At 40.4% G+C, this 22,169-nt stretch overlaps 1 protein-coding gene across 14 annotated transcripts in view; it reads right to left on the bottom strand.

The window, feature by feature from the left end:
• Positions 1–22,169, bottom strand: part of szt2 (SZT2 subunit of KICSTOR complex) — a 145,476-nt gene that overhangs the window by 71,606 nt on the left and 51,701 nt on the right. For all 14 annotated transcript variants that reach the window (XM_046049705.1, XM_046049706.1, XM_046049700.1 and 11 more), the window contains 12 exons: positions 20,877–20,993; positions 20,699–20,768; positions 19,402–19,587; positions 18,709–18,936; positions 18,320–18,572; positions 13,853–13,927; positions 11,235–11,373; positions 10,721–10,853; positions 10,117–10,237; positions 9,742–9,894; positions 2,190–2,292; positions 158–272 (listed from right to left, as the gene is read on the bottom strand). In XM_046049705.1, coding sequence (XP_045905661.1) covers positions 158–272; positions 2,190–2,292; positions 9,742–9,894; positions 10,117–10,237; positions 10,721–10,853; positions 11,235–11,373; positions 13,853–13,927; positions 18,320–18,572; positions 18,709–18,936; positions 19,402–19,587; positions 20,699–20,768; positions 20,877–20,993 — 1,693 coding nt within the window. The remainder of the gene's footprint in view (positions 1–157; positions 273–2,189; positions 2,293–9,741; positions 9,895–10,116; positions 10,238–10,720; positions 10,854–11,234; positions 11,374–13,852; positions 13,928–18,319; positions 18,573–18,708; positions 18,937–19,401; positions 19,588–20,698; positions 20,769–20,876; positions 20,994–22,169) is intronic.

Here is a 22,169-nt window from a genome sequence, read left to right as displayed (position 1 = left end):
CAGTCAAGCCCCAATTAAAGTCATGTCTCAGAGCCTACGAGTCCAAGTTGAGTCGCATGTATGACTGAAGTCCAAGTCTCAAGTCTACAGCTCTGATAAGAACCATAAGTTGTATTTTAACCAACCTTCAGTGCAAACAGTGTATTTGTTCACTTACCATAACATCCTCAGAAAACAAGGGCTCTTGACTCCTGGCGAGCCCAATGGAGCGAGTCATGTGGACGTTTCCATCCACATCGGAGTATTTTCCTGTTAGTGATGTTTCACAAAGTCTAAAAGGATGAACACAAGTATGGGAATTAATATCTTTGTGACTGAGCTGGTTATAGTCATATACTTATTCTGGGAACAATTCCCTATACATTTATATCAAATGTCTTTAACTGACTACCCCATGGGTTTCTCTCATCTTGTTCTTCCCCAGTGATTTCCATACATTCTATCTGAAAGCCACTCTTACTAATGTTTCCAAGTAGGTAAAGGTTCGTGGAGTAAATTCCAGCACTTAGTCAGAAAATAACTGATGATGATACCTTAGATAATAAATGCAATATAAATGTAAATGCTCCGTACTTGTATAGCAACTTTCTAGTCTTTGACCACTCAAAGCGCTTTTACAGTACATCTGCATTTACACACATTTACACACACACGCACTGAAATGCACTGAAATGTTTGAGCTTAGGTGCTAACATTCAGCTAACATTCACACACAACAGGAACAGCCGCCAGGGGCAATTCGGGGTTCAGTAAGGACACTTCAACATGCAGTATGGGGGAGCTGGGATTGAACCGCCAACCTTCCGATTAACGGCTAACCCGCTCTACCTCCTGAGCCACAGCCGCCCCATGCAGCATGACACAACTAAATATAAGGTGCCATGTTTGTTCGCAATTTCATAGGGGCTTTGATTGTTACTGTGTACAAGCTATACAGCCCCGATAATACTCCTGAGGGGTACTTCATACAGAAGCAGGGCTTATTGTGAGGAGCCTGGCCTGCATGGGCTAACAAACTGGGATCAAACTGACATCATAAAGACACCTCAGAGCTGATCAGACTAAAACATTTTCCTTTTGCACATCTCATAACAGCCTTCATGTGGTGAAAATATCTTCACAGTGGCAGTCTGCACCTCTTGTATTTTTAATAAAATAATATCTGTTTCATTTCAACTTCTTATAGATTAAATTTACATTGAGCAAATGATGAAACTACTTTGACTACTATAAGTTATAGTCATCTAAATATCTAGTCAATAAAACGAAAGACATGTTTTTATTACAAATACAGGAGAGGCAGACAACCATGCTGAAGGTATTTAAACAGGCTGTTGTGTCACTACTTATTTATTCGCTTTAATTGTGGTGAAGCTAAAAAAAGTGCATTTGGAAGCACAAACGTGGACGGAAATTGTGTGAGATACTTGATTTTGATAAAGTCTAAGTTCTACAATTTAAATTGGCAATAAATGCAGCCCTTGTCAAAATGTGATAAACATGAAACATGCTGCAGCTTGTCTTTGACTTCTGTCCTCAGCACATCAGTACTAAGGGACTGAACTCCATTATGAAAGGCAATATCCTAAAAGACTTTCCTCAATTTAGCAAAGAAAGCCTGGTGGAACTGTAATGTTGCTTTATGAAACAGCCCCACCATGCATCACTTGAGAGTGGTGAACAGTGTCACAGGATTAGCTGTGTTACATGTTTCCAGCTGTACGGTGTAGTTAACTTCCTCTTCTGCTCACTCCCAAGATGAATCACTTGGAGCAAAGTCTTATTGAAGTTGTGAAATGAAGTGTGTACGCAGGGACTGTGAGGACACAGAGGTGCTCCTTCCAATCTCAGAGTTAACGCGATATGGAAGCTCCACCATCTAGCTCGGGGCACCACAAAATCATGTTTACTTGTAATGCCGTTTTTGACAGCAGCTGAATTTCCAGCAAGTTTGATTTCCTTTCTACTGTACGGCTGCCTTGGAAACCTTTCCACAAAACCCAGTTTCACCCTCAGAGAATAAAGTTTAAGGATGACATGTGTTGAAACAGTCCTCCCAAAGCATGTGAGGGAGGGTTTATATTGTGAATTTGGGGACGAAAATGCAGAAATACACCTTAAATAAAAATGTGACTTGAAATCCAGTGAAGAAGGGAAAAGTAAAGACAGAATAACGATGAGAGTCTAACCTGAGGTAGAAGACTGATTTGGTTGTACGCTCCTGGTAGACAAACATGTTCTTCCGGTTGACCACGCAGAAAGAGTTCAGCACAGAGCGCAGGGCCTGGATCGCTGCGACAGAGAGACAAGAAACACATGGGCAGGTTCAAAATCATCCTATTCATTTTAAGAAGAGGATCTGGACTTTATGAAAAACACAATACATTGAGAAGTGGTTAATTAATGTGAATATGAAAACAAGAGCTATCATCTATGCTATCCATTGACCAGCGCACTGCATGAGATGAGGGTGCAGTGCCTTGCATTTCTGCAGTGGCTGCTGAGGGAGTAAGCTGAACCGACTCGTTCACTTTCCAGCTCAAAACTCTCTTGCTGGGCCAGGAATCAGTCTGTCACAAGCTCACGTCCTAACAACAGCAGTTGAACCATTTTTGGAGACACTTTATTTAACATGTTGCGCAGTTTCCTAAAGAATTCCTAGAAAAAATTTCTTAGGAAGGATCTATAGAGGACTATGTAATGTGATTCATCAATTATTTCTCACATAACCTTGAAAGTCTCTCAAATGCTAACAAGGAGAACACAATTTTTAGTACAAAATTTATATTTACTTTGTTTTAATGAATCTCTATAAGTTGGCTTTGCTTATCCTTTTTACTTACATTTGACAGGTTAGATAAGATCACCTGCAACTTAAGTAAATAGGGATTGATTACTGTGCCACATTACTGTAAATGAGCTTTGATGGATTCCATGTGATGATAGAGGTGGCCGTCTTGTAGCAATGGAATGGAAACTGTGGGTGATGTTGGATGGGTTTTTTTTTCCTCTTTTCACCACCTTATTCAAAAATGTATATAATGTAATATATATCATATAATATATAAAATATATCAAATATTTGGTGTGACCACCCTTTTCCTTCTAAACAGCTTCCGTTCTTCCAGGACAGGATCTAATCTACACTTGCACAAAGTCAGGGATCTAAAGTCATATCATCAGGTGTATGAATAAATAAGGGCTTAAAACGCTACAAACTGCGGTGCATTCCGCTTCGCTCTATAATCCTTGCAAATAAATGTTCAATGACTAAGAAATAAGACCGACAAGCTGCAACACAAACTATCTACATGAATATAGAGATGCCTGCATTGTGGCCTTCCCGAGACATGGCTAACGTCAAAGGATACCGACTCGGATCTGACCATCAACGGTCTTGGTGTGCCTGTCAGGTTGGACAGGGACACAAGCGCCATGGGGAAATCCCAAGGAGGGGGAGTTTGTGTAAATCTAATGGGAGATTTTAATAACTGTAAACTTAAAAAAAATCAAGTATTGTCAACTGCACAATGACAAAAAACAAGATTCTAGACTTGTGTAATGGTTCTATAAAAGAAGCATACAAGGCTTCTCCAAGGCCCCTCCTTGATTCCTCCTCCACAGTACCATCTATCTTACCCCTGTCTACAGAACATTGCTTAAGAGATAAAAGGTGAAAACAAGGGAAATCAAGGTCTGGAGTGAAGACGCTGTCTCTAAACTACAGGGATGCTTCGACTGTATGGATTGGACTGTGTTTAAAGACTCTGCATCAGATATTGATGAACTCACTGACTGAATGCAGTTACATTGCATTTTGTGAAGACACTGTCATTCCAAAAAAGTATGTCAAAGTGTACCCAAATAACAAGCCATGGGTTACTAAAGAAAGAAAACATAAGGCCTTCCTTAAAGGTGAGGAGGCAGAAAGAAGAGAGGCTAGGGGAGCAGTCCGTGCAGAAATTAGGAGGGCCAAGTTACAATATAAAAATAAATTAGAGGAGAATTTGAGCAGCAATAACTTGGCGGCAGCTTAGGATGGAACGAGAAAAAGGCCAGGAAAACCGAAAAACAAGTCATTTAACAATGCAGGTTATAATAGTAACAAAAACTTAGCTGAAGCACTTAATACTTTTTATTTACGATTTGATTCAGAGGACTTTGCAGATGAACTCAGGGAAAAATCCAGAGAGTCTGCCCTCCCTACAAGAACAAATCTGAGTTTGTACTGTTAACGTAATCAAAACCAGTTCAACAAGTGCACGGCTCTTCAACATTTTCTGTCAAGAGATGGGAGCAGAACACCATCAGCTATTGTAACACAGCAAAGTACGATGGCTGTCACGGGGTAATGTCCTGAGTCGCCTTTACGAGCTACGAGATGTGGTGAGAGCATTTCTGTTGGAGAAAAAATACCCACTAGCAGCACATTGAAAAATGGCTCGCCCTGCTGGCCTATCTGGCTGACATTTTCAAACGTCTTAACGACTTGAATGCGGGACTGCAAGGAAAAACAGCACCTGTCTTCTCTCACACAAAAAATTGAAGCATGGATTGGAAAGCTACGCCTGTGACAAAGTCGTCTGCATAACGAGAACTTTGAGGCTTTCTCTGCACTAGATGAGTGTTTGAATGACAGCGCGGTTTCAAAGGCTGACCTGTGTGTGCTTATTCGGGTTCATCTTGATGGAATGACAACACAGTTTCGGGAGTATCTTCCAGAAAATGGGGCATCCTTTCTCTGCAAAACAAACTGGACTTGCTCTTGAAATAGAGGAGTCATTGATTGATCTGACCACTGATGTGGCCCTGAAGCAGTGGTCTGACACACCTCTGGCTGTCTTTTGGATCGCAAAATATTTTCAACCTCAAAAAGGGGTCGGACTGCCAGAAAGGTTAAGAACCCCTGCTCTCCACCAATGACTGCCAGCACGAGGACAGGTATATCCTTAAATTTGCTGATGATCAGCCTGCTTAACAAGACTGAATCTGAGCACAGGCCGGTGGTCAGTTTGTTAAATGGTGTGATGAGGCCTTCCTCCAATTAAAAACTACAAAGACCAAAGATATGATCATTGATTTTAGGAGGAAATCATCCAAACCACCATCTCAGACCTTCATTAAAGGAGCTGGTATTGAATTTGTACAACAGTATAAATATCTAGGAACGATCATTAATAGTGATCGGAAATTTGATACTAATTCTGATGCAATTTGTAAGAAGGGTCAGCAACGTTTGTATTTCCTCAGGAAGTTAAATGATTTCAATGTTGACAAGACAATTAAGTCTTATTGAATCTGTTCTTACTTTTACTATGATTGCATGGTATAGAAACCTGAACATTAGGGACAAAAAACCACCTAAACAATATTGTGAAGGTGGGTGGGAGGTTATAGGTGTTTCACAGACTCCCCTGACTGCTATCTTTGACCAGCAGGTTCTCCGTAAGTCCAGACTGCAAAAACCATCCTCTTCATTCTGAGTTTGTAACTCTTCCCTCAGGTCGTAGATTTAGAGCTCCCCGATTCAAGTGTAATAGGAGCAAAACCTCCTTTGCAATCCCTGTGCAATAACTGCTAAATCGTCTAAGGTAACATAAAAAAACAAGATTGTTTTAGGTTTTTAATGTAGGTCTGTTTATAGTGTATTGTATGTACTGGCTACATTTATTTTAGTGTGTGCATCATTTGTGTATTTGTGGTGTTTATTCTGATCCTTGTATGTTTTATCTTATGCCCTGACTGCAAGTCAAGTTTCCCACTCGGGATAATAATAAATGAACTGAATTATACCAAAAAGTTGCTAATGATAATAAATTGAACATGTTGAAACACAATCATTAAGCGAAACAGAAACAGCTGTGTAGGAGGAATATAACTGGGGGAGGAACAGTCAAATTGAGCTAAAAAGGTGAGGACACTTAACTGCAAAGTCATACACCATGACAAGAGTAAGCACAGCAACAAGACACAAGTGGTTTTCTACTGTGTTGTTGTCTTGTGCAGTTATGTTGCATTGTTGTTAATTATGTGGGTCGCGTTAGTTACAGTGACTGGGACGGTGGAGAAGCTATGTGCCTGAGTGTCGGTAACACCACAATGAAACTAAATTGAACGTTCCAATGCAAACAGTGGTAAAGTTAGATCCGTGTTAAAGTACGTTAGAAATGTGGACTCTTAAACATCAGATCTCTCTCCTCTAAAAGGTGTACTAGTAAATGAACTAATATCAGATTATGATATTGATTTATTTTGTTTTACTGAAACCTGGCTGCGTGATGGAGAATATGTTAGCCTAAATGAATCCATTATAGTTACAGATAGTGTACCGAGCACCTGGTCTGTACTCTGAATTTGCAGAGTTTTTGTCAACTTTAATCCTTAAAACAGACAAAGTTATTATTGTAGGGGATTTTCATATTCATATGGACGTTGAGAATGACAGCTTCAGTACTGCGTTTATCTCTCTGGTAGATTCCATTGGCTTCTCTCAGAGTGTTCATGAACCGACTCACTGTTTTAACCACACCCTCGACCTTGTTTTGGTTGATGGTATTGAAATTGAACATTTAATAGTGTTCCCACAGAATCCCTCTTTATCTGACCACTGTTTGATAACTTTTGAGTTTGTATTGCTGAACTACACGCCATCGGGCAAAAATTTCTATACAAGATGTCTGTCTGATAGTGCTGTAGTTAAATTTAAGGATGCGATTCCATCAGCTCTAAATTCATTATCAAGTCACAAAGTAACGGAGGACTCCTATGCTAATTTCAGTCCCTCCCAAATCGATCATCTTGTTGATAGTGCTGCAGGCTTGCTGCAAATGACACTCGACTCTGTAGCCCATCTAAAAAAGAAAATAATAAAACAAAGATGGTTAGCTCCATGGTATAATACTGAAACTCACAAATTAAAGCAAATATCGCAGAAACTTGAGAGGAATTGGCGTTCCACCAAAGTGGAAAATTCTCGTTTAATTTGGCAAGATAGTCTTTAAATATTAAAAAATATATTATAGGAAGGCCCTCCTTAATGCCAGAGCAGTGTACTACTCGTTATTAATAGAGGAAAATAGGAACAACCCTAGGTTTCTTTTCAGCACTGTAGCCAGGCTGACAGAGAGTCACAGCTATATTGAGCCAAGTATTCCCATAGCTCTCAGTAGTTACGACTTCACGAGCTTCTTTGTTGATAAAATTGCAGTCTTTACCAACTAACTTCAATAATTTCTTCATCTAAACCATCAACTTGCCTCTTAGACCCCATCCCGACTAGGCTGCTTAAAGAAGTTTTACCCTTAGTCAGACCTTCTATACTAGATATGATTAATCTATCTTTATCAACAGGCTATGTACCACAGTACTTTAAAGTAATAATTAAACCTCTTCTGAAAAAGCCCAACCTTGATCCAGATGTTTTAGCCAACTTTAGACCTATATCTAACCTTCCATTTCTCTCTAAGATCCTGGAGAAAGCAGCTGCCAAACAGCTGCGCGACTTTCTACATAGCAATAGTTTATTTGAGGATTTTCAGTCAGGATTTAGAGCTCATCATAGCACAGAGACAGCACTGCTGAAAATTACTAACGACCTCCAAATTGCATCAGACAAAGGACTTGTCTCGGTTTTATTAGATCTTAGTGCTGCATTTGATACCATTGACCATCAGATCCTATTACAGAGACTGGAACATTTCATTGGCATTAAAGGAACCGCTCTAAGCTGGTTTAAGTCCTATTTATCAGATCGATTTCAGTTTGTACATGTTAACGATGAGTCCTCCATGCATGCCAAAGTTATTCATGGAGTTCCACAAGGATCTGTCCTCGGACCAATCCTCTTCACTTTATATATACTTCCTTTAGGCAATATTATCAGGAAATATTCCATAAACGTTCATTGTTATGCAGATGATACTCAGTTATATCTATCGATCAAGCCAGATGAAACTCATCAGTTAGCTAAACTTCAAATGTGCCTTCAGGATGTTAAAACCTGGATGACCTGTAATTTTCTAATGTTAAACTCTGAACTGAAGTTATTGTTCTGGGGCCTAAGCACCTCCGTGACGCATTATCTAAAGATATAGTTTCCCTTGATGGCATCGCCCTGGCCTCCAGCACCACCGTGAGGAATCTTGGAGTTATCTTTGATCAGGACATGTTGTGTAAGTCTCACATTAAGCAAATTTCAAGGACCATATTTTTTCCACCTACGTAATATTGCAAAAATCAGGAACATCCTGTCTAAAAATTATGCAGAAAAACTAGTCCATGCATTTGTTACTTCTAGGCTGGATTACTGCAATTCTTTATTATCAGGCTGCTCGAAAAAGTCCATTAAGACTCTTCAGCTGATCCAGAATGCTGCAGCACGTGTTCTGACAGGAACCAGGAAAAGAGATCACATTGCTCCTGTTTCAGCTTCTCTGCATTGGCTTCCAGTAAAATCCAGAATAGAATTTAAAATCATTCTTCTTACCTACAAAGCTGTCAGGCACCATCTTATCTTAAAGAGCTCATAGTACCTTACTACCCCACCAGAGCACTGCACTCCCAGAATGCAGGGTTACTTGTGGTTCCTAGAGTCTCCAAAAGTAGACTAGGAGCCAGAGCGTTCAGCTATCAAGCTCCTCTCCTGTGGAGCCAGGTTCCAGTTTGGGTTCAGGAGGCAGACACCATCTCCACATTTAAGAGTAGGCTTAAGACTTTCCTCTTTGATAAAGCTTAAAGTTAGGGCTGGCTCAGGTGAGTCCTGAACCATCCCTTAGTCTGAAAACACTCAGAAATAACTGTTGTTGTGATTTCGGCGCTATATAAATAAAATTGAATTGAATTGAATTCACTGCCAATAGAATACAATTACAAACAGGCGCCTTTCACTGCAAAAAACGCGTTCTGCCTGACCCGGGCCTTAATCAATCAAATCACCTTAACATAATACAGGTGTTACACAGAATAGTAATGTGGATTGCGTTAGCTAGCGAAGTAATGTGGAAAGCTATAACGTTACATATATATATATATATATATATTGCACAGGATAACATTAGCAAGTGCTCGGCGTTAGCTGGCGAGCTAACATGACTCTCTCAGTGACTCCAGCGTTTCTGATGTTCACTGTTTTCACAAGATGTCATCTGAATATCATTTGGTCTGATGGGCTTCCACACATAAACCTTTATTGTTGTTATGTGTTCTCCTTATGTGGAGTCTATGTTGGAGCCTGTGTTTTGCTGGGAGCCAGTTGTTTTATGGTGTTAGTGGACTGCATGTCCTTAGCTTCAGTGTTGTTGCTGTGCGGATCGCGCACAGGGCTACATCCTGACCCGGTGCCTTCACATTAATAGCAGAATAGTGGTTGTTACAAGCAACACAGAAAACAGATGTGTGCTTCATTTAATTAGAGCCCACTGACAAAAAGACAGTAAATATTTGATTTATTAATAAGCGATTTCATTGAAAAACTACATATAGCCCCTTTAAGCAGTAAATAAACTGATCTGATTTTCCAGCAACTACTGCATTTCACATATGTGATGTGCCTTTGTGGGTGTCAACCCATATACAAGAACATGGTTTTTATATAAAATAAAGTGTTTAGAGCCCCGGCCCTTCTATGTGGAGTTTGCATGTTTTCCCCGATGTCTGCTGGGATTGGCTCCAGCCCCCCGCGACCCTAAATGCAGGATAAGCGGTTGACGATGGATGGATGGTGAAAGTGTTTAGACCACTCACCCCTGGATACCCCCATGTTGGGGCCCATCTTAAGGCGTGGGTGAATGTGGATGATTGTGCTCCACACCACGTCACAGGCAAAATGTCCAGGGATGAACTGCATGGTGGCCGCCAGGTAGTCTCTGGCCTGGTAGCTATCCTCTGTGTTGTAATCTGTGTGGTCAGGTAAAAATAATGTAAGGGTGACGGCATGTAAATATTTACAGACACATTTGCTAAGAGCTGTTTATTTAAGTGTGACATCAGAGAAGAAATCAAAGGGTCTGTTCACCCTAATTACTAAAATAAATCCTTTCACCCCCACTACCCTGTACAGTGATCTCAGAAACAGAAATCACAAAACATGATCAAATCAAAACAAATCGTCTGACGTACCATCGGAGGTGTTGAGCCTCTGCCTGTAGAGAGACTCGTTCTTCCAGATGTCTTCTTCACTCTCGGCCACCAGCAGAGAGTTACACACATGGCTGTCGTGAAGGTCTTGCAGCAGCATACGCTACAAATACACACACATACAGTCGACACTGAGCAGCAGGCAAAGGACGCATTTCACACATACTATAAACAGGACTGTGTGGATCTATGTGTCTTAATTGCTATATAGATGCATTTACATCTAATCATGTTTGGAACAATGCGTTTGCACTCTCTGTGAAGACACTCAGATACATAAAAATGCAAGTTTCAATCCTTTTACAAGTGAGATTTGACAGTTCAGTAGGAAGGAAAATCCAATCTATCTATAGGAAAGGACTTTGCAAAGGTTTATGGGTAACAAACAAATCCTGAAACCTAAACCAGATGGGACACAAGTATGGACTGATGTTCAATTATGTACAGTATTCCTGTTATTTGAAATTTCAGTCAGGTGTGTTATTTATTTTCTGTCCTTATGCTCCTTTAGTATTGTTTTCTAAAACATTTGTAGTTTTTGAAAAACCAAAAAGATGTGATGTTGTCCGAGTGCTGCAGTAGCTACCTGATTGACTATTCTGCAGATTTCACCTATCTTCCTGACCACCATTTGATGCAGATGTAAATATTCAGGCAGCTCCTGATCTTCCTTCTTCTCCAGCTCCTCAGCACTGGCCTCTTTTTCTTCTGTGAAGCACCTGTAATAATATGACAAATGGATGGAGAATCTGAGAATCCATCCTAGCAATGCTGCTGAAAGTGTGACTGGGACTTTTTACTTTTTACTCTCACTAGTTTTAATGACGCTTCATATATACACTCTCAGCAAGGACAAGACATCTTCCTTTAAAAGTGACATCCCCATTTTGCAAAACAGAAATTAATTATGAGGTCTCATATTTTATCATAGTTGCTGAATACAGGGTCAATGTACAATTATTTTACTTCTAAGCCTAAAAGAACAAGCAAACATGTGAATTCTAGATGTCCTGCTCCGCAATACTTGATAAATATGGGCCACAGACAGCTGATTATTAAATGTTTAATAAATTGAGCAGTATTTCTGAGGTTTGTCTGACCTGGAGTGGGAGTAGACCTTTACTCTGTCCTGGTGGATCTTAACAATTAGCCAGAAGTCAGGCATCAGAGGTGACTGACACTCCTGTTCATCCAGGGTGGGGCTCTCACACTCAGAGTCACTGCTGCCACCATCATAACCTGCAAACACACAGAGGCAAATAAACATTATGATCATTAACATTTCCTTCATTATTTAGGTCATAGATAGAGCAATTATCTACTTGCCTGACTTTAACAGTGTGTATGTTAATTAATGTTAGCTAAATTCATTTGTGTTGTAATATTTGAACCTTCAGTTTAGGACTTCAGGAGGAGGATTACATATATACTGTATATATATACTGTTTGATCATTTTTCTTATACAATCCTCTCCTGAGTGTTTTGATTTCTATACTATCAAACAATATTTCCAGTTATTTCACTTCACATACTTCACAAAGTTTTATTTTTTAAAACATTACAGGCAATTCAACGTGAGGATCACAAATGTAGAAGCACTGTGTGACTGCAGCGATCAGAAGACAGAAGGTGTTTTAAAAGATCAAGCAGAGTGACTAGAAAAAAAACATGTCAACAAATCACAATACTATTATGTTTTGGGAGATTTCATATGGGGCCTTTATTGTAGCAGAACTATTTACAAATGTGAGAGTTGTGTCACTGTTTCTCAATCTGATTCTCCCATCTGTAGATACAGTTACACAAATCTCCATTCACATTTGTAAATAGTACTGTTACAGTAACTTTCACTTACAAAGATCATGACCATGATGGATAATTGCACACATTGTAGTAATACACATATGGTGGTGTTGTGAACAAACAGTGTGGATTTGTGCATTTTATATCAAATAAATTTGGACTACTCCAAATTCTTTCTCTCTCCCTGGGAGAAAGAAAAGGAGGGGGTTTGAGATATCAACCCTCAACAGACAGCTGAAGTGACTCCAAGGAGGAGGTGAAAGATTTGCTTCTGGGTAGTTCGATCATAAAACTTGCCACCCCTGGTGCCGCAGACAGATAACACTCGGTGCCTGACTGTTAAAATGACAAAGAAACACTAACCAGAGATTACAAATAGCCTATCAAAACTCTTTTTAAGAGAGGGCAGGAAACCCTAAACTGCCCTCCACACACGTAACCATGGCAACTGACCTCCCTCTTTGTTTAATTACTTCACATCAAAGGATATTCTCCTCTTCACACCCAGATGTAAATTGGTGAGACACTCCAGGTCACCAGAGGACAGCCCTGAACTCTTTGTGTAAACAAAGAGTACTGTCTCCTCAAAACTCAAAGCATTACCTTATTTAATTTAATAATCTTTAAGTTAATTAACTAGGTCTCTCCACTCCATTTGAGTAGTTATGTTACCATGTTGTTGTTGATAAGAATCTAAATAAGTTAATTTGGCAGTGTTTTTGTTCATTTTCAGCAAGGTCACCTGACATTGCCTCATTTTATGTTGTAACCAATGCTTTGTTCCCAACACTTTATTACACCTCCTTTAGAAAGGATATGATAAAGAAATGTCATCCTATACTACTCGAGTAATTTTCTAGCTCGAAGTTAATGTTAAATAACTAAATTCCCCAGATCCTGAGCATAGGGTTGTTTTAGGATTAATCAAAGCTATCCTCATGTAACCCGAGCTCCCCCAAGTAGACAAAATAAGTATTGCATGCAATCATTCTGAAATGCCGTTTAATGTATAAATGTCACTCTGTATTTACCTGTTCATAATCTGATGCCATTCGTGTATCTTGCTTATATTCCCTAAGTAAGAACGTGTATCCAGAAAGCAAGTTAAGTTCCTCTCATCAGATGTGATTCCTAGGAAATGCTAACCTTAAGGCTGAACTACTGACAATTGTTTTCCTTTTTATCAAATGCTTAAAACTAAGAACGGTATACCCGTTTGACAATTAAGGTTTGATTGTGGAAAGATATTTGATTTCAATACGCGCAAATAGATTTTTGAATAGACATATTAAAAGTTTGAAGAAAAGACAGTTTCTCAGGAAACTGGAAACAAGCCCTCAGGGGAACGGAGGACTGCCCTCTGGGAACCACGCCCCAACAAGCGAAAGCAGCGACACATGCTGTCTTGCGCTCTCTCTTCTCTTGGCATCTTCAACTGTGCTTCGGCACGTGCCCAGTGTGCCAACGCCTAGTGAATAATTGTATAATTATTAAAACGCTGCGCAGATTGTGGGTGAATTAAATCTCCGGTGGTGCCCCGCGAAACGAGAGCTTTATGAATGAATATTCTCTGAATATTAAAATTCATAATTTTGTATTAATTCTCATAAATTTATTACAAACATAAGTAGACACGCTACAGTGTGTAGCATTAGACTAGAACAATATAAAAATATAGCCTTGTTAACTGGATAATTGCAGAGATTGAATTGCAAAGAATACAAGCAGGAATACAGTGGGATAGTTGATATACAGTATATGCTTAATATATACATACTGTAGGTCTGTATTTTGGTGTAAAACTAAGAAGCAGTGAGCTATGACCTGAAGGACTGCAAACTTGTCACAACCACCTCTTTCTTCACTTCTTCAAACCTCTCTAACGCAGACCATGCTGGTCAGCCAACCACTTACCCTGCATGTCTGAGTCCAGACTGCCCTGGCTGGAGACGACACTCTGGACTCGACTCGGCCTGAGTTTGCCACAGCCTGAGGAGAGACAATCCAATGTCAGCAGAGTCACAAATCAGAGCCTATATCAGTGAAAGCCGACTGTCACATCATCCAGATTTTAATAGTTTTTTCAGTGAAAATTAAAATTGTGATGCCAAAATGATCATTCCCACTAATCGTGAACCATCGCAAATTGTAGTCAAAATAATTGCAAAATTATTTTTCCTTCCATATCGTGCAGCTCTACCTACAATGCAGTACTAGCAGTGGGTAGATTTACTGTTGCACTTTCAGCAGTAGGCTACATGAAGGAATGAATTTCTGAATTCCTGATAGAATCAAGAACGTGAATGTCTGACCTGGAAGGACCAGGAACCTGGTACCGAGAGATGGTAGTAACTAGTAAATGTAAACGTAAATGCTCCGCATTTGTATAGCGCGTCTTTTCGACCACTCAAAGCGCTTTTACACTACATCACATTCACCAAACAGAAACTAACATTCACACTCAAAAACAAAAAATAAGAATAAAACTAAAAAGAGAGAAGAAGGTATCAGCATGGTTTATACATTTTATAAGTGATGTTGCCCGGTCAGCTCGCTCTTATTGTCTGTTATGGGTTTCATCAGAGGCACTCCGATTTCAAATCTCTCCCTAGAGAAATTTTTGGCGCCCCCCAAACATGTTTTAGTGAGCACCAAAGGAAAATCCTCATCGGCCAAAATGATCAGAATTGAAAAAAACCCCCAACCTTTTAAATCCTCTCTGAATGTGTTTTTAACATCAAACAACTGTTGAGCAAGCACAACATAAACTTAAATACAACGTCTTGACTTCAGCAGTCACCTGTCCTCTCATCCACAGCTGCTGTACTTTAGACATGCAGCTGGCGCTGCATTAATAAACCAGTTGCTGTGTTGGTTTAACTGCGCCTGAACGCTCCGCTACGAAGTTCGCGCAAATGACTTCCTGTTATTTCACACAATATAAAAGCCGTTTGTGCTTCAAGTGTGTCGGTATTCACCAGTACTGTCACTTTTACATTTTACTCTTTGTACTGGCTCCGGTCCTCTCCTCTGCTCTCTCCACATCAGGTTTTCTAGGCACTACATGACGATCACCTGTTCCCGTTCTCTCCTGCCTGCTAATCTCTGCAGGGAGATCGGGAGCCTTTCATGCAGCCGTGTGTATAGTGGCTCGTCAAAGTCACTTTTCATTAACCAACCAATCACAGCCTGGAGGAGGCGGGACATTAAAAAAAGGTTGAGGCACTACAGCAAACTTTAGAAATGTGTAACTCGTCGTTTCACAGTTAATTTGCATAAACAAATGAGAGACTGAGCACCATGTGAGTTTTGCATGAGTTTTTTCACTTAAATGAGCTCTGTCCTGTCGGCTGCTCTGTTACTGGGCATGGCATGCCGCGGTGGTGGGCTTTGTGTTGTGCATCGTGACAGATTCTTATGTAGAGCTAAAAACTTTCTCCTCTTTTGAATCACAGATGCTCAAAGTAGGTGTTTTTAACACATTTTACTGCTCAGAGGCAGATTATTAATCATGATGCTGCGAAGAGGTTCTCTGCCTTGTTTGACCCATGTTCACTGATGGGATGCAGTGATGCAGATGTTTCAGTTGTGTTCAGCAATTTTAGATAAAGTGGCACCAGTGAAAACATTGTCTCCCATAAAAAACCTTGTCCTTGGGTTGATGAAACTATCCAGAGTTTTAGAAGAAATTGTAGAAAAGGTGAACGTCTATGGAAATCTTCTAAACTTGAGGTTCATAGGCTTCATCTGAGAGAACTAAGGGTTACGTTAAATAAGATGCTGAGAAATGCGAGAACTCACTTCTTTTCTCAGCTTATATCCTCGAATAAGCAAAATCCTAAAATCTTGTTTGACACTATAAATGCAATTGTTTCTCCTTCTGCCCCTCAAGCAACTGTGTCCTCTAAATCAGACTGTAATGAATTCCTTCACTTCTTTGTAAGTAAGATCAGAGATGTAAGGACAAACATCTCACCATCACTTACTTATGTGACCTGTCTTCTGCTCATTCTTGGTCGTATTTTAAACCTGTGACATTACAGGACATCACCTCTCTGCTACATACATTGAAACCCTCATCATGTTAGGACATGATGAGGGTTTCAATGGATGTTCTCCCTACTGTGCAATTTGTCCAAGCGTTTGATTCTATTGGCCCCTGTATTGTGGAGATGATTAATACTTCACTTTTAACTGGTGTCGTTCCTTGTTTTTTTAAACATGCTGTTGTTAAGCCTGTACTTAAAAAGCCCAGCTTGGATCCATTACAACCTAAGAGCTACAGGCCAATATCCAAACTTCCATTCATGTCAAAAATTCTAGAAAAAGTTGTAGCAGAGCAACTCACCCTTTTCCTAGAGAACCACGAGCTGTCTGGTTTCGGTAAAAAGCATTCCACAGAAACTGCATTACTGAAAGTTTCTAGTGACATTCTGATGTCAGCTGACTCTAAGGAATACACAGCTTTGGTTCTCTTGGACCTTTCATCTGCTTTCGATACGGTTGATCATAATATTATGATAAATAGAGTCCATGATCTGGTTGGGATGTCTGGATCAGTTTTAAAATGGTTTTCATCCTACCTTTCTGGTAGAAGTTTTAGTGTTTATGTAAATCGGATCATGTCTGAAACTGCAGGACTATCGTGTGGGGTACCTCAGGGTTCTGTCTTGGAACCCATCCTGTTCCTTTTGTATATATTTCCTCTCAGACAGATAATTAGTCAATTCAGTGACATATCTTACCATCTGTATGCGGATGACATTCAACTGTACTGCTCGTTCAAGGAAACTGAGTTCCATAAATTGTCTTCTTTAACTAACTGCTTGACCCGTATTAAACACTGATTATCGCCCCTGAAAGTAGAATCCCTCAGATTAAACAGCATATTGTTGATTTAGGAGCTTAGGTGTTATTTTTGATTAAGCGATGTCCTTAGCGTACCACACCAAACAACTAGTCAGAAACTATCTCTTCCAACTAAGGAATATATCCAAATTCAGAACACTGGTGTCAAAGGGTGAGTTGGAGATGATCATTCATGCTTTTGTTTCCTCTCGTTTAGATTACTGTAACAGTCTTTTTACTTGTTTGAGCAAGAAGGAGCTTTACCGTCTCCAGGCTGTTCAGAACTCGGCTGCAAGGCTTTTAACTCACATTAACAAAAGAGCGAACATCACACCTTTTTTAGCAGCACTTCACTGGTTACCAGTCCAGTATAGAATTCAATTTAAAATCCTGGTTCTTACTTTTAGAGCCCTGCACGGTCAAGTTCCTCCCTACATCTCTGAGTTGATACAGCTTCATACTCATACTTGATACATAGTTTGAGGTCATCAGGTCAGAGGCTGTTAGTGGTTCCCTACACTCATTTTAAAACCAGAGGGGATTGTTCGTTCCAAGCAGCAGCACCTAGGCTGTGGAATGATTTGCCTACCTAAACAACTGAAGACACTGCTATTCATGCAGACCTTTAGTTAGACGCGGGGTTTTTATGGTTTTTGTTCTATGTTTTGCATTTGTATTTAAATTTTCTTATGCTCTATATTTCACTTTGTTGTATTACATTTTATTGTGAAGCACTTTGTGATTTTTATCTGTGAAATGTGCTATACAAATAAACTTTACTTACTTAATTACTTACTAGAGCATTTTTCCATGCACAATAATTTAGTGACTGAAAACAACCCACAGAAACTGCTGTTTTGTCCAACTGGAATTAATATCAGGCTACTAATGGTAAGCTGTACTATTATCTGAAATTATAATGAATACACAAACATTAGCACTAATCAAACCTTAACCAGAGTGGTGTAGGCTAATATCAGAAAATGGTTTTATTTGTGAAACAGCTAAATCTCTACTAATAAACTATCTGTAGGCAGATTATCCAAATAAAGTGTAACCTATAAATATATTATTATACTAACATTATACTTTCTATTTAATGTTGTATAATATATATTTTGTTTATCAAATGGTCAGAAATAACAAGAAAATGCATAGATTTGGGGCATTAGGTAAGTCATTGCCTACTGAACGCGTACCAATCATTCTTACTGTCGCACAAAGTCAACCCCCAAAGGCCCATTCTGAGCCAGGAAAAACCCTGTAAACCCCTCACACTACAGCTTAATTTGGGCAGATAATCTGTTCTGACCAACCCCAGATCAGGAACACACCTGCGATTGTCCAGAGCAGCAAAACGACCCAATAATCCTTTGTAATAATCAGTCCAACGACTAATAAACATGGGGCTGTGAAACATGTTACACAGCTGCCACGCTGATAATAAAACACTTACTTTACACTGAGGCAGGATGACCAGGACCACTGTGATGCATGCTAAAGTGCACAGTGTGCAGTGTTAGTTGGACTCACTGTGAGACGCTGACTGCATGGACTCAGCCAGGCTGACACTGGATGGTGTCTTGGGGGGTGAGGTGGGCTCTGGGCAGCGTTCAGTCTGTAGCTGGGAGGTGCTGGGATGACCTCTGTCCCCCACCATGCTAATTGAGGACTGAGAGGCAGCGTCATGTGCCTCAGGCTTCAAGGCTCCGATTGGCTCGCTGGCTTCTGCAGTTGTGTCACAGGAAGCGTCAGCAGAAACACTGATGGACGTCTTGTCTTCACTCTGCAGGAGTTCCAGTAACAGTAGTGTCATATATACCAGAGTGTCATAGCTTTATTTAAGGTCACTAAATAAATGTGTAGACGTTTTTAATAAGAATCTGTGCTGAATCAAATCAGTGTGAAATGACAGGTCTGACCTCACTGTCTGCCTCTGCTGCCTGAGTCCCTGCTTCCCTCTCTAGCATCGCCTTCACCTGTGCTCCAGCACTGAAGGGGTTGCTGTGTTGTGGGGGGTCAGCAGTGCTCTCAGACAGCCTCTTGGCAGCATGTATCCTCTGAGGGTGCAGTCTGCTGAGGGACAAGTAGTAGAAGCTGTCCTGTTCTCCGTTCAACACGTAGCCAGAGAACGACATTCTGCGGAACTCCTGCAGGACCAGACATCATCCGATCAGAGATCACTATGCACTACGCCCTCAAACCAAGCTACTCTGAGCAGAGGCCCTTTGGCTCGACTCGCCTTTGTTTGGGTTTCCATTGTAGAAATGTTGCACCTGTACCCGCTTCCAGGTACAGGTACAACTATACTAAAATGTAACGTGAAAACACGACAGACTGCTGACTGGTCAGAGAGAATATTCACTATTCACTGCATCATCATTGCGTGCGCCAGACAATCCAGCAACAATGACAAAAATTGTATTTCCTGCTGTATGGAACATACCAAACCATGAGCCCAAAACCCCAGCACTGGAAGGCATTATGTATATTCTGGCAAGATTCAGTACAGACAGATCTGGATACAGCAAGTTGTGTGCAATGTCGATGCTGAAACAATATATCACGCAGCCCTGCTGTGTATGTGCTGTATATGTGTGTGAGAGTGTCCTTGCCTCTTTGAATTTTTCCAGAGACTGCTCAGGCCCAAAGACAAACTGCAGTGGCACATCTTTACAGTGACAGTGTGGTCTCCCGCTCGATCGCACCACATGCTCTGCTACTTTGTGCAGCATTGCTGAGCTGATGCGCCGGGAGTGACGCAGAGCAGAAACAATCTCATCCTCCAGCAGCCAGCGGATCTGAAACACACACACGCACCAAAACCAAGAAAAGTTTGTCACTGTTGTGTGTGTCCTGTAAATCTGGACGTCACAGTTTTCAGTGCAGAATAAACATACCCCTTCTAATATCAATAAGGCCCCCTTTACACCTGCTGTTAAAATGCAGGTCCCATATCTAGATTCTATCTTTGAGTTCAACTTGATTACATTTTCGCCTCAATATGTTTCCAGTGTGTCCACATTAAGATAAGACATTAAGATAAGAACGCTCTGTCCATCCAGCTCAAACAACTAAACACCAATCCACCTCTTGTTCGCATGGGTCCAAAAATGCTCTAATTATAGACTAGAATCGGACCAATAAATCTGCGTGCTGATATTATTGGCTGATATGAGTATATACTACACATAATAAATGTTAGGGATAAAAAGAAAAAACGGCCGACCTATCGGAATATCGGATTTTAAAAATCCTCAAATATCAAAATCGGTATTGGTCTTAAAAATCCCATATCTTTCAGGCTCCACTACAGACAGTATAATAACTTTCTGAACAGCCTCTAAGCCGGCTGTGATTTGTTTTCCTCTCTCCTCAGTGAAGTGCTGATGTAACAGCTCAGCTGGAACGTGAAAGTTCAGCCTCACATTGTTTCCTTTCGTTACCTTTCCTCATGATGTGTACTTCTCTCTGTTATTTTAGTAGGTGTTGGGGGTTCCCTTATTTTCAAATCCCAATGTTGACAGGTATGCCTGTGTCATATCTGACTTGGTTCAATCCAGTTTCTTTCAACGCAGAAACGTATCAGCCCATTACGGCTTTATTGTTATTTATTAGTACCACAAAAGACAGATAAAGATATAAAAAAGTTACTTCATTTTCTAAACTTTTTATCCTGTTCCAAAAGCAACATACATCGATGATTTCAACAAATTTACCTGGGGAAAACTTCAACATGATGTATTTTTATCTGAAGGTGTACAGTGAGAATACCCAGACTGGCTTGGGATGTACTGCATTTTTGGGTAATAAGTGAAGTTACTCTCTTCCAGAGGTTGTGTTTATTATTTGTTTGTGTTCATTTTGTTGTGTTGCTGCTTGATATCTCACATTTAGAAGAATAAAACTCACCTCGTCCATTGTGGCCAGAATTGCTAACTTGTGAGGAACTGGAAGTTTGGAAAAGGGATCACCAGAGACCCTAATGGAAGACAAGATAGATATCAGAAAAACAGAAACCCCTGTTGATTGAGAGAATCTGTTAATCAGAGAAAGTCAAGCTCAGTATTGTCCTGTTGAGCAAACACACCCATCAGCACCGGCTCCCCTCAGGCTGTCCAACACTGCCATCAGCTCCTCATCAGAGCGATAGGAGGAGGGCTGTCCTGGCGAACGATTCAGTGACACGCTGCTTTCTGAGGTGTACCTGCACACAAAGAGGAGATCAGACTGAAGGTCTTCACAGGTCCATCTGAACCCTAAGACCAGAGACCCAACACAGGACCCGTACGTGTTCAGGTACATATTTTACACAGTCAGTTGGATCAAGTCGGGTTCCATCGTATTACCGCGGGTCCGAAATAAGGAGAGGATTAGCCAGGCTGTTTCAGTCAGCAAGAGAGGAATAACAGAACACCTGAATGTATTTAACCAAGTTTCTTGGCATGAGGATGGATTATATGCGTCACGGCCAAGTACAGAGGGGAGGGCCACTCACGTAACACTCTGTAAGTTGTTTTGACAACATGTAAATTAACACAAACTACTTCATTGCAATCAGCAGTGAAATCTGTGCCGATCGGGTCTGCGTCCACAGGCCGGGTTGGGGTTGGTCATTTCATGGTTCTGCATGGGCCTGTGTCCCAGCTTTCAAATACTAGGTTCGGGTCTAGGTGGTACATTTCTGGGTCTTTTCGGGTTTGGGCATATTTTTGGGCCTGTAAAGACCTTTAAATCAGACGTGCCACACCATGGCTTCATCATTCACATTTACAATGTTCCTGCTGACACGTTGTGCATGGCTTAACTTCTTTTCCTATTTTATGTCTTATAGCTTTTCAAAAGTTACTACAGTTGCTACATGCCAGTCATTCTGATAATGTGCATTTTTTGTTGATCCTACCACTAGATGGTGCCCAAGTAAAAGAATATTGATTTCAAAACGAGTTCAACTTAATGGTAACATGTTGAGTTTTTGTATCTCATGCACAACACACAATTAATCAGACTGTCTAAAACTCCCTGCTGGAGGATGATCAACGTCACAGTATGCCACTCTTGTTCTGCCTCTTAGAATATGTCCAAATACACACAACTCTTTCAGTTACAGACTTTACCGTATGAATAGTTGGTTCTCTCACTCGGCTGGTCCGTTCTGTAATCTTTATTATCAGTAATCTTTGTTACAACAGTGTGTGTCGGTGACATAAATCATACCTGGCATCATGCTATAATATTAATTGTCAATAGCGCAGTGTTTAGAAGCTCATGTGGTAATCAGCAGGCTATTAGCTTAACCTACAAGTCAATGAGCAGATGTGTTGTTGAATTTATACGCCACAAATAGTTTTTTATTTTACAGGCTTTTTATTTGATTAACTGT

The sequence above is a fragment of the Micropterus dolomieu genome, linkage group LG05, assembly GCF_021292245.1.
Source record: "Micropterus dolomieu isolate WLL.071019.BEF.003 ecotype Adirondacks linkage group LG05, ASM2129224v1, whole genome shotgun sequence".
Taxonomy (NCBI): domain Eukaryota; kingdom Metazoa; phylum Chordata; class Actinopteri; order Centrarchiformes; family Centrarchidae; genus Micropterus; species Micropterus dolomieu.
This window is presented reverse-complemented; position numbering and strand designations above follow the sequence as displayed.